The sequence below is a fragment of the Lineus longissimus genome, chromosome 3, assembly GCF_910592395.1.
Source record: "Lineus longissimus chromosome 3, tnLinLong1.2, whole genome shotgun sequence".
NCBI lineage: Eukaryota > Metazoa > Nemertea > Pilidiophora > Heteronemertea > Lineidae > Lineus > Lineus longissimus.
The window spans coordinates 6,394,881-6,420,344 of record NC_088310.1 but is presented as its reverse complement, the minus strand read 5'-3'; the positions used below and the strand labels follow the sequence as shown (position 1 = coordinate 6,420,344).

Sequence of the window (25,464 nt, the reverse complement as noted above, 5' to 3'; positions counted from 1 at the left end):
TGAAACTACTGTCATTCATTGTTTTCGGGCATTGATTTCCAATCTTTATACTTGGTTGCCCAAGCTCCCTGAAATCATAGATCTTTAATCCTTGCCCCAGAAGGCAGGAATCCACAGGTCAACTCAACCTTAATTACACGGTTTTGCTTGGGTTATGGCGCTGACCTGTCATGCGTTTCACCTGGAAGGGTGGCAGGGTCACATTGGCTGATGGCATTGTCCGAAGTTGGCTTAGCCCTTCTGACATGCTCAGAATGTGTCTTTGACATCCTTGCCGAAATCTTCGATTTTGCAACATTAGGTGACAAACCATGGGATACCATTCAAAATACAAGTGGCTTCACAACGAGTGATCATGACCGATCAACTGATGCCAAGCAAGGAATGTTACTTGTCAGGTCAGAGTGATGTCACATCATCTTTCAATGCGTCTTCTTTTTGGCGGTGCAGTATATTATGCACAATCTTCGTATTCTTCCCACAACATGACTACAATATCGAGCAACGTTACTTGACCTAATAAGCACTTTTTGCCTCAAATCCCTCTCTGATCTGGTCATTGCCACATCCCAAAAAAAGATTGTCGACAATTCGTCAAAAAACGAGTGCCCTTGCCTTGCCAAATCGGCTGGCCTGTGGTCAATGCAGCATGCCCATCCATGTGGATTGTCGGTAATGGATTATTTTGAGTTATCGTATTAAAATATTAATGTGATCAAAGTACGTTTCCAATCGGGGACGGTATATCCAATTTAATTTAATTCTAACCCAGTAAAGCAGTATGGTCATCTCATAGTTGGCCTATTCACACTACTTGTCAATGTCACTGACTTCATGCATCAATGCACATGAACGGATTACATGGGCCTTTACCTGTACAAAATGTACAGCTGTGTACAGGAAGGATGGGATGGATTCTTTCAGCTAACAAAATGTTCCCTTCTATAGGCAATAAAAACGTGAATAGGGCATCACTGTTCGCACCACGTGGGTAGTTTATGGCTTATACCTACCTCACTCTGAAAGCATTGTTCTGATCACAATAGGAACAACCAATTTTAGCACAACAGTGTTTTAATCCAGTCGTGTATTCCAAAGTTGGGTCATAATGCTATTCCAGTCCAGCTGCAGTGTTGATGAAATTACGACCAATCACAGTCTCGGTTTACGTCATGTGATGATAATTTTGTCACATGATAAGAAGATGGAGTCCGAATCACAACAAAGCCATGTGGATGGATTTGCCGGTTCGGTTCCAACTAAAGTAATGAAAAACAGAATCTGCGATTTGCGAAACAGATCAGATATGAGCATATACAACTGTGACCCATTGACCTCCACATCTGAAATAGCAATATACCACTGTCATGTTGAAATGTGTGCCTTAACTGCATGGATGGTGTGCATTGCCACACCCCCTTTACATTATTTACATGATATACATGGAAAGCACTTAAATTGAGACTGGGTCAGGTCAACCACACACTTCTTCAATTTAGGCCAATCTATGTTCTTGTGACCGGAATATGCAATGCTGGTTAGGGATCAACTCCATCCGTTTGAGGTATCATTGTAGCATATATGGCAACATGTACCAGGCATTGGGATGTAGCCTAAAACTGAGGTGGACAGTTCGGAGAAGGCCTTTTGACACAACCAAAAAATCCTGATCTCGAGCTAGTAAAGGAGACCTGGGGATCTGTTCGAAAAAGCGACTTATCTTTTGACAAATTGTATTGTTAGCCATACCCATGCTACTGATTGAATAAGGATATTCTCAATTACACCAATGGTGGGACTAACCCTGGCGGAGAAGTGGGAATAATCATGGACATTTAAACTTCATGTTCATGGCATGAAATTAAGTCCAAATCAGTTTTCAAATGTTTTCGTGATTGTGGGTTGAAGAAATATGGCCTATTTCAGTGGCCATCTGATTGTGAGAGTCAAGCCACCTGCATTTTGGTATACTGTTGAGGTAGACTGTGAAGAACATTGTCCGCAGTTGAAACATTTTGCTGGTCCCAAAAAGTTTAGGGCAAGACCTCCAAGTGGGCATGACCCAACATCTGATGATAAGAGGATTAAAAGGGCCTTGATTACAACTCCCTTTTCCTGGGGGAAGATATGAGCAAGTACTTGGACCAAATGGCAGTGGAAGTCATGGGATGGCATATTTTGACCCAATACGAAGCAGAAAACAGACAGATTAACAGCTACATGCAGTTACATCGAATTAACACAAGCTTTTATTGATAGATTATATTGTACAATGAGTATATCATACAATGTGAATAACAAAATAAACTAAACAAGTGTTCTTTATCAAACGTAACTGCCCAACATTCAAAACCATGGCCAATGGAAAATTGCATAAATACAGAACTGATTAATGCCACAACGACATCATGTACGATGAAACTGAAGTGAACCCATCTTACACCTAGTGTTATTTGGTTAAGTGACATATGTACAAGGAAATGCAACCCTTAGACCACTGAGATAATACTGCCTAACCCACCCTAGAAGTAAATTAAGTGTAAGACAAGAAATTTGCTTACATTTACATCCAAATATACAAGCAGAGATATACACATGTTAGCCCAACACTCATGCACATATCTTTCAAGACTTAATCACGACATGACTTTTAAACCAAACACCAAAAATATACATTAGGTTAATCTGCAGAGACGAAAGTGTACATTTAGGAATGGCAGAAGAATGAGTAGAAAAATGGTATAGGAAAATGATTTATCTCGAGGGAGAATTGGACAAACCAAGAAACCCAGAATCGGTACTTTTACAACATTGTTTCAGCTGAGTACAATACCACTTACATGATGTGGTGAAGGTTGTGCTCAATTAACGAGAGCAATTACATCCCGAGGAAATAAGGGGTTAATGTTAGTCGCCCGCCCCCCTTGTGTGAAGGGCCAAAAAGTAACATTAATCCCGGATATGCCCTCAGCATGAGGAAATCGAGAATCCGATTTGATATCAACTTAATTTCATGTCTTGATTACTCAAAACAAATATTCTATACCTCATGCCAGTTAATTTTCAGGGATTTTTAGATTCATTTTACATATACCTATCAAGTTTGAGGAATTAGTGGCTGTGAATGTCAGAACCATTGGGCGATATGAATAAAGACGAGTAAATGCTTTACTTCAGTTTTGTAGGATACGGCCTGGTGTAAATGAACATGAAATTTTGAGTAAAAGCTTTTACTGGTCTTTATTCATATTACCCATGATATCTGAAGGGCAGTTGACGAACAAAGCATGCAGTGAGAATAAGTAGGTCAAGTATCGAATGAGTATTTTACAGTATGTTGGTTCACGTCAAGAAATCAAACTGTCCAAGATTATCATATGCTCGCTGGTCTCATAGATGAGATGGTCCGACTGACTAAATTATCTCAACTTTCCATTGTGACCAGCTGTAAAGAGCTGCTAAACACTTGCGATAAATGCAGTAATTACCAGATCTGAAAGTCCTGAGGTCCAGTATGTTCAAAGTCAAAAAGCAAAATTTGAAACTAACAGCTCAATCCACATTGATTTCATTGGCCGAAATATCAAATTTCCAAGTTGATTCCAAACTGAATTCACACTTTCCCCAAAGCGCCAAAAACTTATTTACATGTCACGTTTTGGAACCAACTTTTCATTTAATGCACCATATACAAGATGCAATTTTGAACAAGGAGTATTTTTCCACATAACGTTCCAACTAATATGACCTTCTTGGACAACTTCATTTTCTACCACGAGGCTATAGCCTCACTTGCTCCTTGGGCTGAATTGATCGAATACCAATGGCATTATTCTTCCTCCGACAACAGAAAAAGTCTCACTACTGTAACGACGCTTTATCAGATTCATGTATAGATGACATTATCCACAAAGGTTCAGACTATCATTTCACCAAGAACAGCAAATTACAAAAGGTGAGCCAAAAGAGAGTACTTAAGGACACCCTTTGGATGGAAAATGCTGTCCTTAATTGTGAGGTGTCCTGATTAGAGGTCTAATTAGCTGGTAATGGCCCATTTGGGACTGAAGGCGGCGTCCTTTATAGAGGGTGTCCGACAAAGAGGGATGTCTGCTTTGGGAGGTTCCACTCTCATTTCGTTTACAGTAGTTGGTGACCTTGGTTTCGAGGATGAGCCTTCATTTGACCAATAAGCCCAACTAAAATACGCCAAAGGTCTAGTTTACTTAGAAAGCATGTTGTCACGTTTATTGAGTCACGTGCCAGGATTCAGATGTGAACTGTAGAATGAACCAGTAATTTCTCAAGTACGGTCGACAAAGCCGTCCATGTGTTGCTTCAAAACTTCTTTTGTTATACATAATCGTGACAATTGTCTCATGAGAGCTAACAACATGATTTCTATGTTAACTTGGCCTCACATGACAAATATGATACACTCTTCAAAATAGACAATCAAACTACAACAGTAACTGCACTTAGCACAAGAAAAATCTCCCCTCTACCAACAGCTTTAATACACTGAAAACATGTATGTATCTACTGAAAAACATGGATGTATCTCAACACAAAAATACAGCTCTGTGATGTCAAACTATATACAAACATATACGGCAACAATATATTCATATGCATGATCGTAAAATTTGTACAATTAATTTGACAGTGTAAATAATTTAAAATCTGAGTAGATACATATGATTCGTCCAGTTATGATATATCTACAGTTAACCAAATAGAGTTTTTACAAGTGAAATAGTGAAATAATCAGGACAGTGTCTCGTTACCCTGCCAAACACTTTGCTTCCTTATGCATCGAACAGCAGATATTGCCTTGCTTCAGTTCACCTGAGACAAGGATCTTGGGTTCAAGCTTCAGTTTGACTGCCCTTTGTCAAGCGAGTGCCGTATGATTGAGCAGCTCCTTTGAGAGACCGACCTCCCCTTTGAGAAAAAAGCAGCCTGGAAGGGATTCCACCTCTCCATCGGGAGTCCACCATCCCAACCATTGGACAAAAATCTCCCCTTTTTGTTCACGTCCGTTCTTCCATGAATAAGGAGGCTGTGTTTGTCAAGAAAAGTGAAGTACCCACGTAGGGATGATTCTTTTCAACAAATATACACACATGTATATTTCATCAATTTTGCACAAATATACATATATAAACTTATATCTTACAATCTCTGTATCAGTAGTCACTTACGTACTGACAAAAAACATCTAATTGTCCAATTATAATGCAATTTAATGTACAATGCTTTTGACAACATACTTGCATAAAAGTCCAATGTGTGTAGAAGTTTAGGCTATTATACAACAAACTAAATATTCAGGTGAACCAGTGTTTACAAGTCACTCAAGGTTTTGAAATATTTATCAGTGATTTCATGTCTCAGTTTGGCAAGTGGGCTGTGATCTTTAAACAATTCTGTCATAAATATGTTAACCATTTTATCCTGACGACATACGACTCATTTTACAGTCCTGGGTCACGTGATTCCAATCAAACTTGCTTGACCAGGCAACATAATATTTCGACAGGCATTGACTAGACAGATAAAGTTACAGGCAGTTTCATCTATATAAAGAAAAGCACATTATGCAAAGTGTTGTGAGCGTTTTCCACGATCTTTTTTTTAGGAAATATAGACTTATCATTGATAAAGCATTAGATCAGGCCTACATGTCTACAAACAGGAATACTTTTGCCTCAAACATGAACATGACTAGAAGTTGGTAGGCATCATAAATTTTCTTCAACCCTGGCCAGAGTTGCAGAAGTGTCATGGCTAAAAGACCTGAATATTGTCACAAATCGAGAACCGAACAAGCTTGTTTTTGCATGCGATGTGGTCATGAATCAAGGACAAATCTTTCGCGCTCTGGACACGGCACCCAGGCAAGTTTTTGTACGATTGCATGTAGAAAACAAAGTCGATTGTAGAGTACATGTATCATCATGAAAGTAGTAAAAAATAGGCCAAAGATTTCAAATCCATAACAATAGCAAAGCTGAGGAAAATAGAATTCTCTAGAATTATGCACAATTTCAATCCCAAGAGATAGATGAGCATTTTACAAGTACAATTTTTCCGTGTCCTCCCCCCCCCCCCCCAAATATTCTTGTATCCTATTCCAGAGGTCTCAATTATGAGAGAAGTTGGCCTCTGCACTTACTAGCCAGTCAATTTTGAAGTTTCCACATTTTGAAGTTATAGAAGAATTGTGCATTAGTGGCAAGAATGCATAGAGAAGACAAGAATAGCGATGAAATCAAATTTCATAAAATTTTATGCAGCTGTCAATGTAAACCCTATAACCCCTTCTCAGGCGTTCAACACTGACACAATGTAATTTTTTTCAAGAGATAGGATTCGACACTGGTTTACCTGGGATGATTATCATCATAGGGTCACCACATTTTCATGTCATCTTTCACTGTCTGCAAGTAACTTTAAATCAAAAAATGTCAAAGGAGTCAACACTTATCTTTTTTTATCGACAACTGTTTGCTGAGAACTTGACCCAAGTTTGATGCCATTTGGCATCAACCCCTGAGTAAGGGGGTTCAGGCTTCACATTGATTTATGAGGGTCCCATCAAAATATATTAATTTCTCTTTCTAAAGAAACTTTCGTTCCATTCACCACTGTCAACTAATTAATTATCATTATCTCTAATAATATACATCATTATTCTATTTAGACAATCTTCACAGCACAAAATATCTATTGCACCTACTTCTGTACATGGGAAATATCCTTAAGACTTTCGTATACACATATTATCATTAAAATAGTAACACTAACTATATCACATGCTCTGCTTAAAATGAAAGGAACTCCAAACTGGACAAGTTAATTCACATGGTACCCGAGAGTTACCACTTTGCCGCTCTGAAAAGCGCCCTCTATACACTAGTATCTTCATCGAAAGAGAAGTCGTCTCTGCACCTGGCAGAGCTGTACCATGCCCGCATGTCAGCAATTCGCTCCTCAGACTTCCCATCTGACCATGACGTAATGAGCGAAAAAAATCTTATGAAGCGGATCAGCTGTTACGACAAAGATTCCAACCTCTGAAAGTGGCAAATGACTTTTACTTGCAGCAAGAAATCATCCTACTATTAAAGTTTAGTCTCCAGGCAGCAAAATATTGTTTATGAAGTAGTCATGCAGAAAGCAGGCTGATCACGGTGCACATCAACGTCAACTGACTAGAATAGAATTGAATAAGTACCTACATCAAAATTTGTGAAAAACATTTCCTTACATTTTTAACTTTTTTAGTATTTCGATCATGAAGATTGAATATTGTGAATACAGCCACACCTATAATTAACTACAGCTTCCTTATGTAAATCACCTTTAATTTGATTTCAAGAATAAGTAGACTTTCACTACCTCTATATAGGTAGGTAATAATAATGTCATGAGGTCCAATTTCAAGATAAGACTACCACTACATCTTCTGCCTCTGTCATGAAGTCTTCATTTATGATGAATACTGCTATTTGTACAATTATTGATTTACTGTCATGGTCAGATTGAACGCCCGCAAAGCGTGGCACAAAATGCAACATTCTCCTAATCATCATCCACAGGTTTTGAGTGCAAGAGAATTGCAGCTCGCATGACCTGTAAATCACCTCTGAAACCAGCCAAAGTGCAACGTTTAGACATAGTGAGGTTTTACAGCGTATGCTCAACGATTACACACAAAGTTAAAGAGTTCGCCAATAACATAGCCGTGATTCGTGAAACGCCGTCGTCGGTTCGACTCGGACGTAAGCAAGATGGTGGCCATCTTGTGCAAAGAGCATCCACGATGAGAAGTGTACGTGTGCACCTAGCTTTCATCGTCGCTGCTGAGCCGTGATGCCTCCTCGTCAGCCAGGTCGGCCCTGAACTGTTCCTTCAGATGCCGACATTTCTCGTCAAAGTCCTTCTTCAGCTGTTCGATTCTCTGAAAAAGTGCATGAACAGTTAATAAGATAGCTTCTAAGTTGGACGGATATCCTAGGAGAATTGAAGCATAACCTGTAGCTTCAAAATTGACAGCTGTCCTAGGGTAGTTGAATGAGTTTTAAAATTGACGGCAATCCTAGGATAGTTAACACATTAGATTCAAAATTGATGGATATCCTAGGAGATTTGAAACATAAGCCTAAGACTTACAATTTTTCTCTCCTCCTCACACTCCTTCTGTACCTCCTTTTGACTCTTCTCCAGTTCTTCCTTCTTTCTATCTAACAAATCACGGAACTTTTGCCTCTCGGCCACGGCAATCTGGATGTACTTCTGTTGTGCTTCCCTCTTTACCCTGCAGAGAATTTGATATTCAAAATTCTGTTGTAACTGAACGGCAACCAATACCAGATTGTATACATTAGGAGGCAGTTCGTTATGCACGTCTTTAGAACAGTAAACAGGACCCCGATATTGAGAGATAGGATTATGTTCTAATGTCCTGACAAATGCCGTCTTTCGGAAGATATTACAGTGGAACCTGCCTTAGCGGACACCTCTCTATCAAGGACAACACCTGTCAGTCCTGAACGTGTCCTAAAAAGATAGGTTCTACTGTACTCGGGCAAGTGACAGTTCTGTCAGAAGCCATTTTGGGATGAAAAATCAGGGCATCCCAAGGTCAGCTAGGCCATTTAGTAGAATAGTTTCTACCTACCTAGCTAACTCTGATTTATCCTTGTGTTTTCGTGAGAGGCCCTTCATGTCCTCTCGACTCTGTGCATCTTGTCTCTTCCTCAAATCGGCCACTTCCTTATCGTGCGTCTCCTCAAGCTTCTTATGCTGCTGCGCAAAATTTTCCTTCATCACCTGCAAGAAGATACGTGAATTAAACTATCAGCTTTTCACCAACCAACGTGACTATCATGAAACGAGGTACAGGACATCATGTCTTTTGACCCCATCAAGTAGCACTCTGACGAGCGAATACAGCCTCATGTTGCACTCTAACGGGCAAATACAGTCTCAAGTTGCACTCTAACAGAGGAATACAGTCTCATGTTGCACTCTAACGGAGGAATACAGTCTCATGTTGCACTCTAACAGAGGAATACAGTCTACTACTTCACAAACTCTAACTTACCTGATCCAAGATGTCATACAACGAATCGTGGTATTTGCCATACAAGTCGATCTCTCCCTTGTACTGGTCCATCTGCATGGCGACGAACGTCTCCGTCTGAGCACGCTTCAGATCACGGTGCTGAAAAGATTAGACACAGTCGTGACAAATGTTGAAAACAACTCCAAAGGCCTTGAAATTGCACTAAAATTACAGCTGGTGAATTTATTTTTGGTTTGACAGATTTAAAAGAGATATGGAATTTTCGAAGTTATCTCATATGAAAAACCTCAATCAAGTCTTAAGCTTTGTTTCCACTAGAGCTGGAACTGCTAGCTAATGTGGGAACTGCATGGTTTACACAGGCATTGGATTAGCTTCAGTATAAGTTACTGGCACAGCAATTGTAACTGACCATGAAGCCTGTAGAATACCATAATAGGTGAAACATAACCATAACTATGTACTGTGAAAGCATGTGCACCCTCTCCCCCTAAGTGGCATCACCTAGATGTGAACACACTAAGCATTGGGGAAAGATATTTAAAGTGAGGTATTGAGGTGGTCGCAAACATCCAACATCATGGCTCTATTTCAGAATCACTGACAGAATCCAAATGTTCTATGGCTGACCCTAACCAAAAACCCCTCTTTGAAGCATTTGTCAGGGATTCTGCAATCAAGCCAACAAAACACCTCTATTTAGTTTGTAGAATGTCTAAATTCATGTTGTATCAACACTTGCTGAGAGCTAAAGTTAATTCAAAGAAGCATTGTGACTGCAGTTTATTCAATGTTTTAGCCAAAACCCCTATTTACTGAAGACGTTGAAACACCTTGTTTCTTTGGCATAGTTTACATAGAATTCACGTGACCACATGGCGTGCATCATGCGTTATGATTTACTCGAGATGGAAGAGTGAACATGTAATTGATAAATTGATAATGAAATTACCAGGGTGTGTGTTTAAATCTTTATGACACAAACACATGAACAACAAATCCGTAGTGCCCAATTCCCACAAATTTGTACAAACAGATTTTAAATATTTCCACAAGTGCCCATTTCCGTGAATATTTCATCACAAACTCTCCATTTTCCAACGGGAAATGAAATTCTATTATTCCAAGCTTAACCAAAGATTCATCACCACCATCTACTATTACTATTTAGATAGTAAAATTTGTTTAGCTTATCGAAGCTTTTGCCAAAGTTTAACACAATCGCCACCATGCATGTGTGGAGGAGATCTTTATCAAACTCCCATATCTGGGGAGTTGGTAGAGCCCCCCATCTCGATTCAGCAATAGTAAGTGTTTCTGGATCGTGATGGCTTCCATAAAAATCTTAAAGTTTTAAAGTCTGGAATGTTAGCATTATTAGTTTTCATAAAACTACTTCTGTGAGAAAATAGTTCCCATAGTAGCCGGCCACAGCGTGAAGTGCTAGATGAATCTTTGAGAACAGATAAAATAGAATTTCAACAAGAAGCTGTGTAGCGTGATGTATGTTCACGACACATTTGGCACCGGAAACTTATCTGCATACCAAGGCCTGGATTCGAACAACAAAGAAATGAAGCGGTTAAGTACTCTCAGTGACCACCAGGTGGGCCCATAAACAAGATACCAACGGCTGCAGCTGAGATTTGGAGATACATTGTAAGGGATATACCAAAGCATTTCTACAGCAGAGGATCTAATTGGTGTGTATAAGGTAAAAACATCACAGACCACTCTATATAACAATTACTAACCAATGTCTACAAATGAAGAAAATGTAAACAAAATCATCACATGTGCAACTAATCTATATGGGACTAGGAGCAGAAAAACATGCAGAAAATGCTAAGATAAGGCAACGTAGAAGAAAATGTTAAATGATGGCATGGTTAATTCATCAGCCATCATATGATTTATTTTGGAAATGTTCAGAGAAGCGCATAACTGTCGGCTGTAAAAAGTGTGTTTAGTTAGAGAGTTCCTGTATAGAGGGCCCTACAGGTATACCCTGTACTTTCGAAGATGGGCATTTTTTGGCATCCCACTCCCAGAGTCTTCTTCAGTCTATGAACTCTCTAACTAACATTACGGACAACTGGCGGCAACTAAAGCTAATCTTCCACCAACTCGATCCAGCAGCCTCTTAACCATCCTCTTCCAACTGCCTGCCGATACTAATAACAATACCAATGAAGATGGTTTCATCAAGATTACCTTGATGGGTACCTTGACACCTTCAGCGCCGAACCACGTAGATCAACGTGGCCCAAATCCCCCCTCTTTGAGCTGGTTATCGGAGTCTCATGGACTTCATGAAAGAACTACGCCATCGCCATCTTCAGGGCAAGGTAGGAACTGAAAAGACCGTGAAAAGCCCAAACAGTCTTTTCAGTTCCTACCGTACCCTGAAGATGGCAATGGCGTAGTTCAGAACTTTGACTTCATGAAACCACCGCCATCGCCATCTTCAGGGCAAAGGAGGAACTGAAAGGACCTTGTCTGAAAGGCCCTTGTCTTGTCAGTTCCGACTTTGCCCTGAAGATGGCGATGGCATAGTTCTTTCATGAAGTCCATGAGACTCCGATAACCCGCTCAAAGGGGAGGGGGGATTTGGGCCATGTAGATCTACGTGGTTCGGAGCTGAAGGTGTTAATGGCTAACTGACACCAAGAAATGCAACAGAGCACATCACTTATGATCTAAAAGCGGAGAGAGATCTGTGACACTGCAGCAGACGGCACCACTACTCACCTTGGTATCCTGTTCCTTCACAAGATTCTCCATTTCCTCCTTCTGCTCCTTGATCGCCATATCCTCGCCATGCTGCTTCTGAACTTTCTTGAAATTCTTGGCTTGATTTTTGTCCAGAACTGCCCGCTGCTTGATGTGTCCGACAAGTAGTTTCTCCTCCGCAAGTTTGTGTTGCTCTTTGAGAGTTTGCCTTGCCTAGAAATTGAAATTGAATGGCCAGGACGATTAGCTGTAATACGGCAATATGCCTGTTTAGTTGAACGGCAAGATTCCACAAGATTGCCTTGTCCAATCCATAAATACCTAGCAAAACATATTCCAGGCACAAGTCTTCAATCACAATGTCTCAAAAACAGAAGAAAATCTTGTTTTGATACCAGATAACCATCACACGTCACATTCCTCGATTTCAGGCCTCATCCTGATAAATCATTATCATTATCATTAACCCACCTTTTCATGCTTCTTGCGGAGAATCTCCAACTCTTTGGTCATTTTTCTAAAACTTTTCTGGTATTGTTTGGATTCCTTGAGGTCTTCAAGTTCGATGGCAGTCACCAAATCTGGGTCTGCAAAGACAAAATAGATAACACATCATTGTAATATCTGTCAAAGCACCTTGATCGTATGAATAACATTGGCTCTGTTGCGTTTCCTGACACTGTCTGCCAATACATTGTGCAAGTCAGACATCATGCTACAGAAAAGCCTCCATTACCATTCTCAATATCATGATCTTCATTCTCATTCCAAATCTTACCGTTGAGTTTTGTCCTCTGGCCGAGAGTTTGAGCTGGTCCTCCATTCTCCGAGCTGCCCTGGTTTTGTGACATCCCACGATTGATAGATGTCGCTGGTTGTTGGGTGCCTGAAAAGGGACATTCAATCAGTGTTCTGTGTATATAAGCATCACCATTTTGAAAGCAATGCAACAATTACAAATTGTTTGAAGTTAGGTATCTTCCTGGGTTATCCAAATGTCCTAGGTACGTTTGATGGTAGATAAATTACCTCCACTGCCCTGTGATGTTGACGACATGTCGCTTTCTCTCTTCGTCAGTGATGCATGCATGCTCGATTGCAGACGTGGGTTAAATGCACCATTCTTCTTCTCCTCACCGGAGTCACTACTCTGTACCGACCGCACCGAATTGGTCCGAGGTTTGAGACTCTGGGTTCGCCTTGGGGCTCCATCCTTTGGCGCATCAGGATCAAACTCTAGGGCCTCCTCCTGAAAAATCAGACCGAATCATTGGCTTATTTCATCAAATTGGACCGAAGCAGTCATTCCCCAGCAACTGCTTCAGTTACGTGTCACCTTGTTGAAATATGACTGATATAGTGTAGTTCCTTGAAATCTATGCAGATTCATCCACATATACAATCCTGGGTTCTCCCCGGGATCGAACCCAGGCCCTGGTGCGTGGTATCCAGCAGTGTTAACCACTCAGTTATGAAGCTCCTCAATGTCAGACAACATGGCATTTTGTAGGTACAAATAAATGTATCACATTTATTTCTCATCATATTGAGACTAACTAATGATTTTACAGAATACATGTATCATGTAAAATTAAAATCTAAGGCAAAAATATGAAGTACTCTGCTATAACTAGACCACTTCACTCAATCACATCACAGACAACAGAAGATGGCCCAGTCTTGACTTGACTAGACTTGACTAGACATCTGTTTTCTACTTCAAAATAACCGATACAGGATGTTAAATTATTGCAACGGTGAAAGTGTCCTTTAAAAATATCAAATGCAGAAATTTTGTTTGGCATTCAGGCATTATGGCCAATCTCTACATAAGAGTTTCATGTGACATATATCGCTCATGGCCTCCGAGGCCACAAGCAAAGAGTAAGCTGCATGAATTGCTTATGTGGAGATGGTCCTTTAGAGTGTTGACTCCTAGAGTCAAGAATTCTGTCTTTGACCACTACCTACTTCAAGGCTTTCACTCCAAAACAACTCGGTTACAGAATTATAAGTCATTTTGGAGGAAGAAGTCATAAATACTTTCAATGGCTTAGTATTGTGGTCAAATTAGATATAAACTGGGAAGTTGGGACAGCAATTTTCAGGTAAAGATAGCATCAAAAGTACAGTGCCTTAAATGTAAATACCACAATACTATAAAACAAAATCTGAGTCACATTAAAAAATAAATGGTGCTTTTTAATCTAATTCTGCAGAAGGTATTTTGATGTTGTTGTTTTATTAATCTTTTGTTGAATTCATTTCAGATTTTGAAAAGGAATGTCTTATGAAGTCCATTTGTAAATGCTTTATTCACACATTTCTGCCAAGATGCAACACCCACCATGCAATATACTTCGATGTCTGGAGATCGGAGGGGTGAAGGTGACAGCATTCATGCCAGAGGTTTTGGGGAACTATTTCATCAAAAGTGAAGAAACAGTCCTTACAAAGTGGAGTCAAAGTCAGTTCCATTCAAAAATTATCAAGTTCAATCTGATTGAAAGAGCTTCAGTGTTCGATAAATACGGTGTTGCCAGAAGTCTAGTTAGGAAACGTTACATGAGCCTGTTAGATTTATTTGATTTAACCTTAGCAAAAGCTTGGGGAATGTTATATTATTGTACCATGGCTGTAATTGTATCACTTTAAATATACCTTACATCACGCAAGCTGTTGTTTTTCAATTTTTGAAGTTTTTTTAATCATCATTTTTTGCCAAAAGCAGCAAGGTCAGACTTGGGATAACAACGATGAGGTAGGAACATAGCCTTGACCTAGCATCACGAAAGCAATCAAACTGGGTATACCATTATCAATAGGGTCAAACTAAGCCACCAGGTGGCACTCGGGGGCACATCAAGCACGTCTTGAGAAGACGATTCTTCAGCTACTGTAAAATGAAAACAGTGAGTGGGCAGAAGAAATGACAGAGTTTACGCATCACTGAATGTAGAATTAAAATATCGAAGGTTATATGTACATACAGCATGTCAATGTGATACTGCCTTGGTGCATAATCGCTCATCAAACCTATCTGAGGTTTACCGGCAAGAAGAGAGTCTGGACCTTATAAGTCAAGTTGGATGAAGAAAACTTCACCAAAACCCCCAAATGCAAGAACAGACGAAAACATCAGATTCAATATTCGAAAACAAGCTTGCGGATTCAAACCCCATAAAATCGTTCAAGAATCGAATGCATGATTTGGAAGGCAACAAGATGGCTACTCCACATTGACAGGCTGATGGAGTTAGTAGAGGCGAGCCATCTGAATTAAAATGGTTCTTACTTCAGTCGCAACCTGACTAGTGACAGGTTTCTGAAAGGAAATGATCATAATTACATCATAATGAGTTATTGTTGTTCATAATAGCAAAATAAGAGTCAAAATGTTCTTGAGAGAAGCAAGCATAGATGATGATATGGCCAATGGGTTGGGTTGAGCAGGCAAAATTATCAAAATTCATTACTGGAGAGAAGTCAAATCTGATATAAATTTATTGTTTTCGAGACTGCTGCAGAATGAGGCATAAAGCTGATTCCTTCAACACATTTCCACAAATGCCACCTCAAATATCGTGGGGATGGTATTAATGCCAAAAATATTACACATAATGATATGAATGGTTTACAAAATCACAGATGAGTTCAGCATTGCTTACTTATCTCTAGAACCTTTTTTATCAATAACTGTATCTATTAGGAACTAACTGCATGAAAACGCTGACAAATAAATGGATGTATGAGATGGAAAAGTAATGCAACATGCACAACACAGCACAGCAATATCATGTGGCCCAAGTGGTGGTGTAGCTTCACATGTCCATGTGAGTGAAATCAGTCACCAAAAGATAGTGGTACCAGAGAAATTGGTTGAATTCAAACAGGTTAGACAAAATAATCTGAACAAACAGGTTGGCAATGGTAAAATATCATGAAATACATGCATGCAGGTTAGGAGACAGCTTTTGAAGGTAGGTGGTTAAGTGAGACAAAAGGAAGAAAATATTAGAAGGCAGTGCCAGGCACATTGTCAGCCACCCACCCCTACTTTAACAGTCCCAGTCACATCCTCAGCCCCATCCACATCTTTGACTGTCCCAGTCACAGGGTCAGCCCCTCCCCTTCTCCAAGCCTCCCCGTCACAGTCCCAGCCTCTTCAATTGAAGGTATAACACCCCACATTTCATAATTAGTATGTTCCACCACAAAATCACATTTTATTTCATACAACCAGAACAAACTGTGCTATCTCACAGGCTCAGCCCCTCCCCTTCTCCAAGCCTCCCCACCACAGTCCCAGCCTCTTCAATTGAAGGTATAACACCCCACATTTCATAATTAGTAAGTTCCACCACAAAATCACATTTTATTTCATACAACCAGAACAAACTGTGCTATCTTGCAAAACGTGAGTGAGAAGAGAACAAGTGTACATGTGTCGTTCACCAGACGACAAATCCCAAACTTATAAACAACACCTCAGATATCAAGCCGTCAGGCAAGTCATAGAAACGTCATCTTTTAGTTCTTAGAACGCACTAATGGAAATCATTCCTGTGTACATGTAGATAAAACTATTCGAGAATAGTTTGGGATTTGTCCAAAACAGATGGGAACTTACTACGACCTCCTCTTCCTGAAGGAAACAAGGGATACCGGGGAAAAGAGGAATGATGCAGGAGTTAAAGAGAAGTACTGATTAAACTGAAGCATAGAGGAATTACTGTACACACAAGTTCATTTTACGAATAGTTTGTTGATCACACTCTCTTGTACAAGTTATAACATAAAGAATGTCCACTGAATGACACATGATTGGTTTTTTTGGGGCCATATCTCGTTTATTATCTGTGCTTGCGCCCAACACCTTCAGAAAATGTAGCACTTTATATGGTATGGTAGTTTCAGGAAAACACACTTTTTCAACTGGTCTGTAAACTTATATGTGTTTTTATAGCAAACCAGGAGTAAAATGAACTTTGAATCGAAGCAAACTGGAAGCTATGACTGAGTAAAACTATAAAGGCAATCACTTAATAGCATTTGTCATAAAGATAGATTCAGCAAGTTGAAATCAATATGGTTGAAAACCAAATGGATAGATACTGTGTCAGTGTTATTAAGCCCGCTGAGTTGTGTGCTTGTTACACATAGGCCGATCACATGTAAAAGAAGTCTTTTGTACAGGTGCGTCTCAACTGGCTTAATTACATTGACACAGTGACTATTAGCAGCTGAAGGAAATATGTAGGAAGGTAAATCAGTGGTTTCAAAGATAAGCTAGAGAATAGTAACCCTCCCCATACATGCAAGATCAAACTCGAACATACTCTTGGATAAGATTAAATTCTCACACTGCATGCCAAATGAATTAGTTCTGAATTGATATATATTGCTATAATATAAGCTCAAGACAAAGTTAAACAGACTATTTTAAAGAAAATGAAATGTCGAAATCCTAAAAACATGAATAAGATTTCTCGCCCCGCTTACCTCCACTTCAAAGTCATCGGTAAGGACAGACAACTGTGCCGTGTGTTTTTCCTGGTTTGTTTGGTAGGCAATAGGGTTTGAAAGTGCCGCCGCAAAATCTGAAACCATTCATAAGAAGTCTGTCATTCATAATTTTCAACTCAATTAAATGAAATAAGTATCGAGGTGCTACATCACTTGAAATAAAGGTAACATTCCCATTAAAAAACTTTTTGATATGCCAACAAACATGGAAACGTTACAACTGTATTCCAGCAAAGGGACTTTCAATGCTCTGGATGTACAAGGCCTGCCTGTAACCAGGATGTCATAAGACACTGTCCTACAGTAATTCATTGTTGAGCTATTTTCGAGGCACTGAGTCACTGGTGTGGAAGAGGAGCCCAGTCATAGCTGTGGAAGAGGCACCGAGTAATAGCTGTCCTGGAGGCACCGAGTCATGCCGGACGTAGAGGCATTGAGTCAACGCTCTGGGTTGGTAACACTACAACCCACCCAATTATAAGATACACTTTTACATCAGCCGAACATCAGTTACAGGGTAAACTGTCACGGGTCTTCATCTCAACTTCAACACAACACTGGAAGTGTATGGAATGAACTGTTACTCACCAGCGAATGAATCTGGTACATAATCTTTGACTGTGATGTGAACAAATAGCGTGGCCAATGGTAAAGGCTGGTTGGCTTCATTACGCAGGGAAATGTGGCGGTATCCTACAATGAGAATCGATCGCATAACTATTGACATCAATGAAATCGACAAGACCCAATCCTATATTTGACTCCCAGGTGTTTAGCAACAAGATCACATACACATATGTAATCCACAATTCTAGATGATTAATTCAGTTCTAACCCATTCTTTGAGTGACCGAGAGCCAATGCCGAACAGAGAATGCTCCTATCAACATTGCATTTTGACCCCTTAAGAACTGGTAATCCAAGTTGAAGCCCACCATAGTTCTAATTACTCTTATGTCGCATCAGATTAGAACCCTGGACCCTACCTGGCCTGAGGCCCTCCACTGGCAATAACCGATGGCCGATGAGTTTTCCAGACTCCTCAGAGACAAGGATACGTATCATTGCAAGGTTGGGCAACACGACCTGAAACAAGCAGACCTTAGCATGAGCTGTGGTGTAATTCCAACTCGACATGCACATTTGAAATATAATGCCATGAAAACTTGGTCATGGGACTCAAAGCACTCCCTGTTTGAGATGTGCATCTGAGCATGGTTTTATCAAATGAACATGCAACTTTCACTCACCCGATAATGGTACAGTGACTTTGATAAGATACATCAGAAAACATGACTTACCTTCTTGAACACAAATGGTGGATCATTATAAATGGGATTCACAGAGTTATTAGGCACAAGTTTGGTCTTGAATTTCTTCCTGACTGTGTCAGCAGGCAGGCCATACATCTCAACCTCTACGTACGTCGATAATCGCTTCTCTGAATACAGCTGTCCTGATATAACCTACAACAAAATAAATAAACAAATTTTATGTCACTGAAGAACAAAGTGATCTAATCAACTCTCTTCGAGTAGATCATGGACTTCATGAAAGAACTACGCCATCGCCATCTTCAGGGCAAGGTAGGAACTGAAAAGACCGTGAAAAGACCGAAAGGTATTTTCAGTTCCTACCGTACCCTAAAGATGGCGATGGCGTGGTTCTTTCATGAAGTCATTTAAAGTTCTGAACTACGTCATCGCCATCTTCACGGCACGGTAGGAACTGAAAAGACCTTTTGGTCTTTTCACGGTCTTTTCAGTTCCTCTCTTGCACTGAAGATGGCGATGGCGTAGTTCTCTCATGAAGTCCATGAGACTCCGATAACCAGCTCAAAGAGGGGGGATTTGGGCCACGCAGATCTACGTGGTTCGGCGCTGAAGGTGTTAAGTCATTTATAAGTTATTTTCCATCAAACGTACTCTGCCATAAGCTTTTCCTACCATCTCAGAAGAAGCTTTCGGTAAGACCTCACCCAGGGCATAAAGCAACCGACAGATCACGAGCATGGGGGAGGCAATTGAAGTACTAATATGACTTGCCCAAGGCAACAATGTCCACATCATCAGACTAAGCCAAGACCAATGAGGCCAACTCTGAAATCTTTAGAAACCGTCTCACAAGTGAAGTTTGGAGTCATAGCTTTGACATACCTTGATTTCTACTGTGCCCGCAATGATTCCGTCAACAGTCGATTCAGCAAACGGATCAAAATGTCGATCAGGACGTCGCATGAAATCAGGCTTCAGAATGTACCCACTTCGACCATTGAACTCAAACTGTCCCAGGTTAATTTGCATCGCCAAATCTAAAAGAAGAATCAGAAATTCCGTAAGCTTTTCCAGTGGATTCTCCGTCTTCATTGCACAGATCCCTTCAGACAGACACTACAACAGACAAGAGGTGCTCTGTTGCATTTGCTCTCTGGCTGGTCCTGTATGGAAGAGTTGGTCCAGGGGATCGACACAAAGATTTTTTCTGAGGGCTTCTTGCAATTGAGGCAGAGACTACCTACCCAGTGTCTGGAAATTGAGTGCCACCAACTGACAGCCCGCATTCCAAAAGACCTGCGGCATGTAGTTTCCTGAATCTACCCTGGTTCCCTTGGGATATATCCGACTTAGCTGTCGTTTGTTGTAGCTGAGAGAGGGTTAAGGAATTCAATAAATAACATATCAGATCATATCATCTCACCTCTGCATATATCACACACTATGCCAAATCGTTTCCCAGCGTGTTAGTATTCTGCAGGGTTGTGGGTCCCTTATATATGCAAAGTTAAACCAATACTACTGCACCGTGGGCTTTCTTCAGGAACTCTCGTTGCAGAAACAAATCAATTGCAAACAAATTTTCAAAAGGATACTTGACGAAGTCAACAGGCTGATCTTTCAGTAAGGCCATTCCTTGGGTTTCAACAAACGATGATATCTCATAGCTGTGGTTTCGTTCTGAAAAAGAGTTGGCAAATTAGTGAAAAGCACGAGGAATGTGTGGAGCTCCCAACCAATTCCATCCTAAAAGTACTGATATGTGATTTCACAATGAAAAGGCGGCCATTTTTAGTTAGAGGCCATCTTGGATTTGAGGCAAAATCAATAGTGGCCCCAGGTTGTTTCAAATAGGATGGTTTGAGGATGACAAAACATTGAGTGGAATATACAGTGTTTGCCCAACTTAAGCCAAGCCTTCATCCTTTTCATATAATGACAGATACTTTCTCAAGATTTTCTATCAGACAAAACTATTCAACTGTGCATGGACTTACTTTCTGATATTTCGAATGAATGGAAATGTACAGGTTGAACGTAGTTGACCAGTAACGACATCTCCAGGCCAGCTTCAGCTTCTTTCCCTGCTGTACCCTGTGAAGAAGTGAAAGTTGATGAGTATTTCAGAACCATTTATGGAGCAACCATGATGTAGTCATGATGAAGCAAGAGTTTACAGGTAACATATCCCCCCCCCCCCCCCATTTCGTTGTGAGACTGTCCCAGATACTCTGAAATTTCTTTAAACCTATCCGCAACAATCTCTGATACTCTGCTTGTGATCTTGGGTAAGTCACTTCACTAACCTTTTCCTTCTTCTCCTTCAGCCTCCTCTTCTCCTCCTCCTCCGTAAGGCCAGCAATGTCGTCATCATCACTCTCAGAATCCGAGTCAGATTCGGACAGATCGTCCTCCATTGCCTTCAAGATATCGCTCTCAGTCATCGCCTTTAAGGTCACATCGCCATCGTTATGACCTCCATCCCCCTCGTCTGGCTCTTTCGTATGTGACTTGACCACAATCTCTGCCTTGGCCACCTCGGCCACTTGCTGTAGTTCAGGTGTGTGCGATTGACCAGTTTTTGTTTTCTTAGCTGAAAATAGAGAAATTCCTTTTATAAACATCCTCAGATATTTCATAAAGATTTACCAAGAGATAAACATTGAGTGAACAAACAAACCAACATATGTTTTGAAATCATCGAGTGAAAATATTACATGAAGATGTACAGCCATTAAAGACACGATAAAGATATTTGAAAAAACAGGCACTATTGACCAATCAAAGACAAATACCTTAAACGCAAGGCCAAGAAGGACAAACGGAATGAGACGAGGAGCTACTTATGCCCCAGCTCCTCTATACGTGTTACATGGTCAGAAGCCCATTGCAGGCATGCTAATTTTTACACATGTGTTGCCTGTTAGCAAACTGGCTAACTAATTTTGATCTATGTTAACTGGTAACAAGTGGAACGCTCTACTTTTGACACACATGTTGCCTGTTAGCAAGAACTTGCTCACTGTGATACACCTGTGGCCTGTTAGCAAATCGGCACGCTCTTTTTGATACATGCGTAACCTAGTAGCAAGTGGAACGCCCTACTTTTGACTCTGTGTGAACTGTTAGCAAGTTGAACTTGCTTACTGCGATACTTGTGTTGCCTGTTAGCAAGCTGGCATTAATTATTTTGCTCTATGTATTAATTGGTAGCCAGCTGGCACACTACCTTCCATACACTAGTCACATTGTAGGTCACAGTGACAGGAATTTGCTTGTTTGGAGAGGCCAAAGCACTTAAGATTTAGGGGAAGACAACCCACCTGCAATATACCAGTTGTGCTCATAGTCACCCAGATGAAATTTGCTTTTAACGCCAATAAAGATATGTGAGGAAAGAGAGGAGTTTGTGCTTCAACAGTTTCAGTTTTCAAGGTAGAGTGCACCATGAATGGGCATGAATCAAGAACAGAAACCAAAATATATATACCTTTTTATTCTGAAAGTGCAAAAGGGTTCTTCCTTGTCATCTCAAAAGGGATTGGCACACTCTGATTTTGCCAAACTGTGCATCAGTGTTATGAAGTTTGTGCAACCAGTTTTCATCCCAATAATGCATCAATGTCATCCCCAATTTATTCACCAGTGCAAGAGAGTTCTTTTTTGTTCCAAAAGATCATCAGAGATGATTTATCTCCCCAAACCCTCTTTTCTCCATTCCTTTAAGTGCACATCCATGACCAGTCCAGATAGTCAATGAATAACTGAAAGTCTGGAGTTGATAATGTAAGGCATACACCATTAAAGACATGCACCAAATGTAGAACTTCCTTAGTTCTTACGAGTCAAGTGGGGTGGCTTTTGGATTGCAGACAAAAGAAAATGGCCGATATCCTTGCCATTCAGCTGGTCCCATGACTGTTGCTTTTTTGACACTGAAAGTTCAGAATGTCAGAAAGTCAAGGCCAACATATCAATGAGGCCAGCTTCACACTGGGTAGAACTTGTTGTTCATTCAAATTACTGTGAACTACTCTGAAGCAGTCAATCAAATTACTGTAAACTCTACTCTGAACCAGTCCATCAAATTACTGTAAACTCTACTCTGAGGCAGCCACAGAGTTGAATTTGCAGTATCTTGAACGGAAATTTTGTTAGTGCGGGGAATTCTGTGAATTGCATATTCCGCAAGATATGTATCTGACGCAATATCCATCATGCCAGAAGCTGGGAGATACGGATGTGATGGATAATCCATCATGAGCTGCATGAAGCATTATATGAACATATTGGTGTGACAGAGGCATCTATCATAAACTACAAGATACATAATATGTGATGCAGATAACGGTCATATCTGAAACTACACAATACATATCAGTCCTCTGTTATAGGTTATTCGACTGCACTTGGTTAATTAACGGCATTTGCAAGAAAAATGACCTTTCTCTTTGTCATCCTCATCAAATGCCTCATCTTGTGTTTTCTCTGAAAATTTAACATAGTCCAGCGTTACAAACCATTTTCAGGATCACCTTGACAATTATTCCTGAAATTTAGAAACTGAGAGTGCTGTCTTTTTCAGATGCACTCAGCTGATACAGTATAGTTCAGAAATAACATTTACGCTACCGTACACCTTATTCTACAATCAAGTCTTCAGAGTCATTTAGGCATCATGTTTCTGTTTGGAAATTCCTCAGCCTGGACATACCCTAAAAATATGGCAACCAGTAGTGTAAGAAACACGTTTCTATAATATATAGTGTGGGATATTAATTCTGACCAGAACAGTAATAATAACGTTAAGTGTACAGTGTGAACTTTTCAAATTCGTTTGAAAAAAGGACAAATATGACAACCCAGTACAATAACCTTACGGCCAAAAGCAGCATGCCAGAGATAATTCAGGAGGGACAGCAAGGTGAACCAGGTCCTGTCCATGCAAATGGTATGAAATGTCAGAATCCGCTCTACAGAGGAATCTGGCCAAATGGTGACTGATGAAGATGACGTAAATAGTCAAAAAGTTAACCCTTGCACGAAAACGAGATAAGTCTTTTAGACATTCAAGGGGTGTGGCAAAAAAACATGTTTTCTTTGGTCTGTTTTCACTACAACAACGAATACCATTTTTACAGAGACTGAATAAATTTCACTCTGAAGAATTGGCTTAGCAAATGCAACTGGCCTGTGTAAGAGGCAAAATCATGATAGTAAACTGATGTAGTGGAAACAGGCCTTTAAGCTGGACATAAGGTAAATGTCTACTACTTTGCAGGGCGTGTCTTAGTATAGATATGTTTACATTTTTAACTGACATTGGTCTAAATAGTCTAAAACTTCCCTCTGCCCAAACACAAATGGTCTAACAGCCATGGAACGTACTGTAGATAAAAGTCACCTAACTTCATAGCTAATTACTACAAAGGTCACATGACCTGTTCACGTCACAAAGCAAGAGAACTCAGCCGTAGGCAAATGAAGAAGCCTTGATTTAAAGAAACACATTGATAAATTGATGAGTGAAATGATATTGGTTACTATCATGGAATGAAGAACGATATAATTTCATTTTTCATGTTTGACGGTTTCGGCCATAACTGGTTACAGTACTGGTCAAAAATATCATCCTTTATTGTAACAGCGCAACATTACATTCGAATCAATCTCCAACACAGACGTTCTGACGTACGAGTCTACCTCTGCCAACCATGAATTTGGCAGAGGTAGAGCGTGGTTGAGGAAGTAACGTCTACTGCTCTGGCAGACACTGGGGACATTTCTAGACCTAGGGTAATAATTAACAGATTTGCAAAGTTTTGCACAAAATTAAGGGTTCAAATGTGCAGGGAGATTAGCACCCGGGTAGTGGATGGGTTTGCACCCGGGTATGGGAGGGATTCGCACCTTGATGAGGCGGCACCTATGATTATGATGGTAATGATTGATGCTCTAATGACAGATACTGTTAACCGCAAAATATTTGCAAGCTTTTTATTTTCACAAATTTTGCGTGAAACTGATATTCACAAGAACACAAGATTGCAACAGATTTTGTTGGAGAACCAAATTTAATTTCGTTATCCACCAAAACAAAAATACTGAAAATTTCTTTTCTTTGTCAGGAATTTTTGCAACTTGCAAAAATAAAAAGGTGCACAAATTCAGCAGTTCACAGTAGGGAAGATTTGACATCACCAGCGCATGAAAGCGTCAACAGAATATGAACATATGGCCGATAAAATGGTAAACAGTCATTTCGCCCCCTAGCCTTTTCACTCCATGGTCGTGTAGTCCCCTCGGCCCTTGGCTTATGTGCATTTGTTTATGTTTTCAAATTATATCAATTGCTTTATTCTAACTGATATATTCAGCAGAACTTCTCTATCAAGGACCCTACCCTTCAGACTGACAAATGCTGTCCATAATAGGGAGGTGTCCTCGGTACTGAGGTCAAATTGCAGAAACTACCCATTTGGGACCAAAGTTATGCCCCTAAAAGAAAAGGGTGCGCTGTCTGCTCACACAGGTGTCGGCCGAGGAAGGCTACACTTAATCTCTACGGGGCAGATACAGATCATGTCTTTGTCGTTATTTAAGTTTATTTAGTGACACATTCTAAAGCAAACTTGGGATTAATCGTAAGTCATATGTTGGACATCTTTCCTCCAGACACTGATATGAGCACTGTAATTGTCGCAGGACATATTGTCACTGTCTCGATCGTTGTGTGTATTATTGCCACAATTTCATTTGAAATAACTTTATGATGTAACCAGTGACGGAATATGGTGACATGTCCTCTGACATTAAAGAGGCTCTTCTGACATTGAA

At 40.2% G+C, this 25,464-nt stretch overlaps 2 protein-coding genes across 17 annotated transcripts in view; both read right to left on the bottom strand.

Moving 5' to 3' along the window:
• The window catches only part of LOC135485579 (1-phosphatidylinositol 4,5-bisphosphate phosphodiesterase beta-4-like), a 60,959-nt gene extending 59,840 nt beyond the window's left edge, over positions 1–1,119 (bottom strand). For all 11 annotated transcript variants that reach the window (XM_064767746.1, XM_064767747.1, XM_064767749.1 and 8 more), the window contains exon 1: positions 1,014–1,119. The gene's annotated coding sequence lies outside the window, so the exon portion shown is untranslated. The remainder of the gene's footprint in view (positions 1–1,013) is intronic.
• A 1,107-nt stretch (positions 1,120–2,226) lies between these two features.
• Positions 2,227–25,464, bottom strand: part of LOC135485578 (1-phosphatidylinositol 4,5-bisphosphate phosphodiesterase beta-1-like) — a 74,763-nt gene continuing 51,525 nt past the window's right edge. For 3 of the 6 annotated variants that reach the window (XM_064767740.1, XM_064767743.1, XM_064767744.1), the window contains 19 exons: positions 23,071–23,115; positions 20,934–21,220; positions 20,625–20,721; positions 20,223–20,307; positions 19,872–19,996; positions 19,510–19,664; positions 18,655–18,819; positions 18,340–18,439; positions 17,942–18,046; positions 17,330–17,427; positions 15,123–15,152; positions 12,857–13,076; positions 12,606–12,713; positions 12,299–12,414; positions 11,846–12,040; positions 9,113–9,232; positions 8,687–8,838; positions 8,179–8,323; positions 2,227–7,966 (listed from right to left, as the gene is read on the bottom strand). In XM_064767740.1, coding sequence (XP_064623810.1) covers positions 7,850–7,966; positions 8,179–8,323; positions 8,687–8,838; positions 9,113–9,232; positions 11,846–12,040; positions 12,299–12,414; positions 12,606–12,713; positions 12,857–13,076; positions 15,123–15,152; positions 17,330–17,427; positions 17,942–18,046; positions 18,340–18,439; positions 18,655–18,819; positions 19,510–19,664; positions 19,872–19,996; positions 20,223–20,307; positions 20,625–20,721; positions 20,934–21,220; positions 23,071–23,115 — 2,465 coding nt within the window. In that variant the 3' untranslated portion in view covers positions 2,227–7,849. Of the gene's footprint in view, positions 7,967–8,178; positions 8,324–8,686; positions 8,839–9,112; positions 9,233–11,845; positions 12,041–12,298; positions 12,415–12,605; positions 12,714–12,856; positions 13,077–15,122; positions 15,153–16,457; positions 16,473–17,329; positions 17,428–17,941; positions 18,047–18,339; positions 18,440–18,654; positions 18,820–19,509; positions 19,665–19,871; positions 19,997–20,222; positions 20,308–20,624; positions 20,722–20,933; positions 21,221–23,070; positions 23,116–25,464 lie in introns of all 6 variants that reach the window. The other 3 variants (XM_064767741.1, XM_064767742.1, XM_064767745.1) reach the window with 3 other exon arrangements.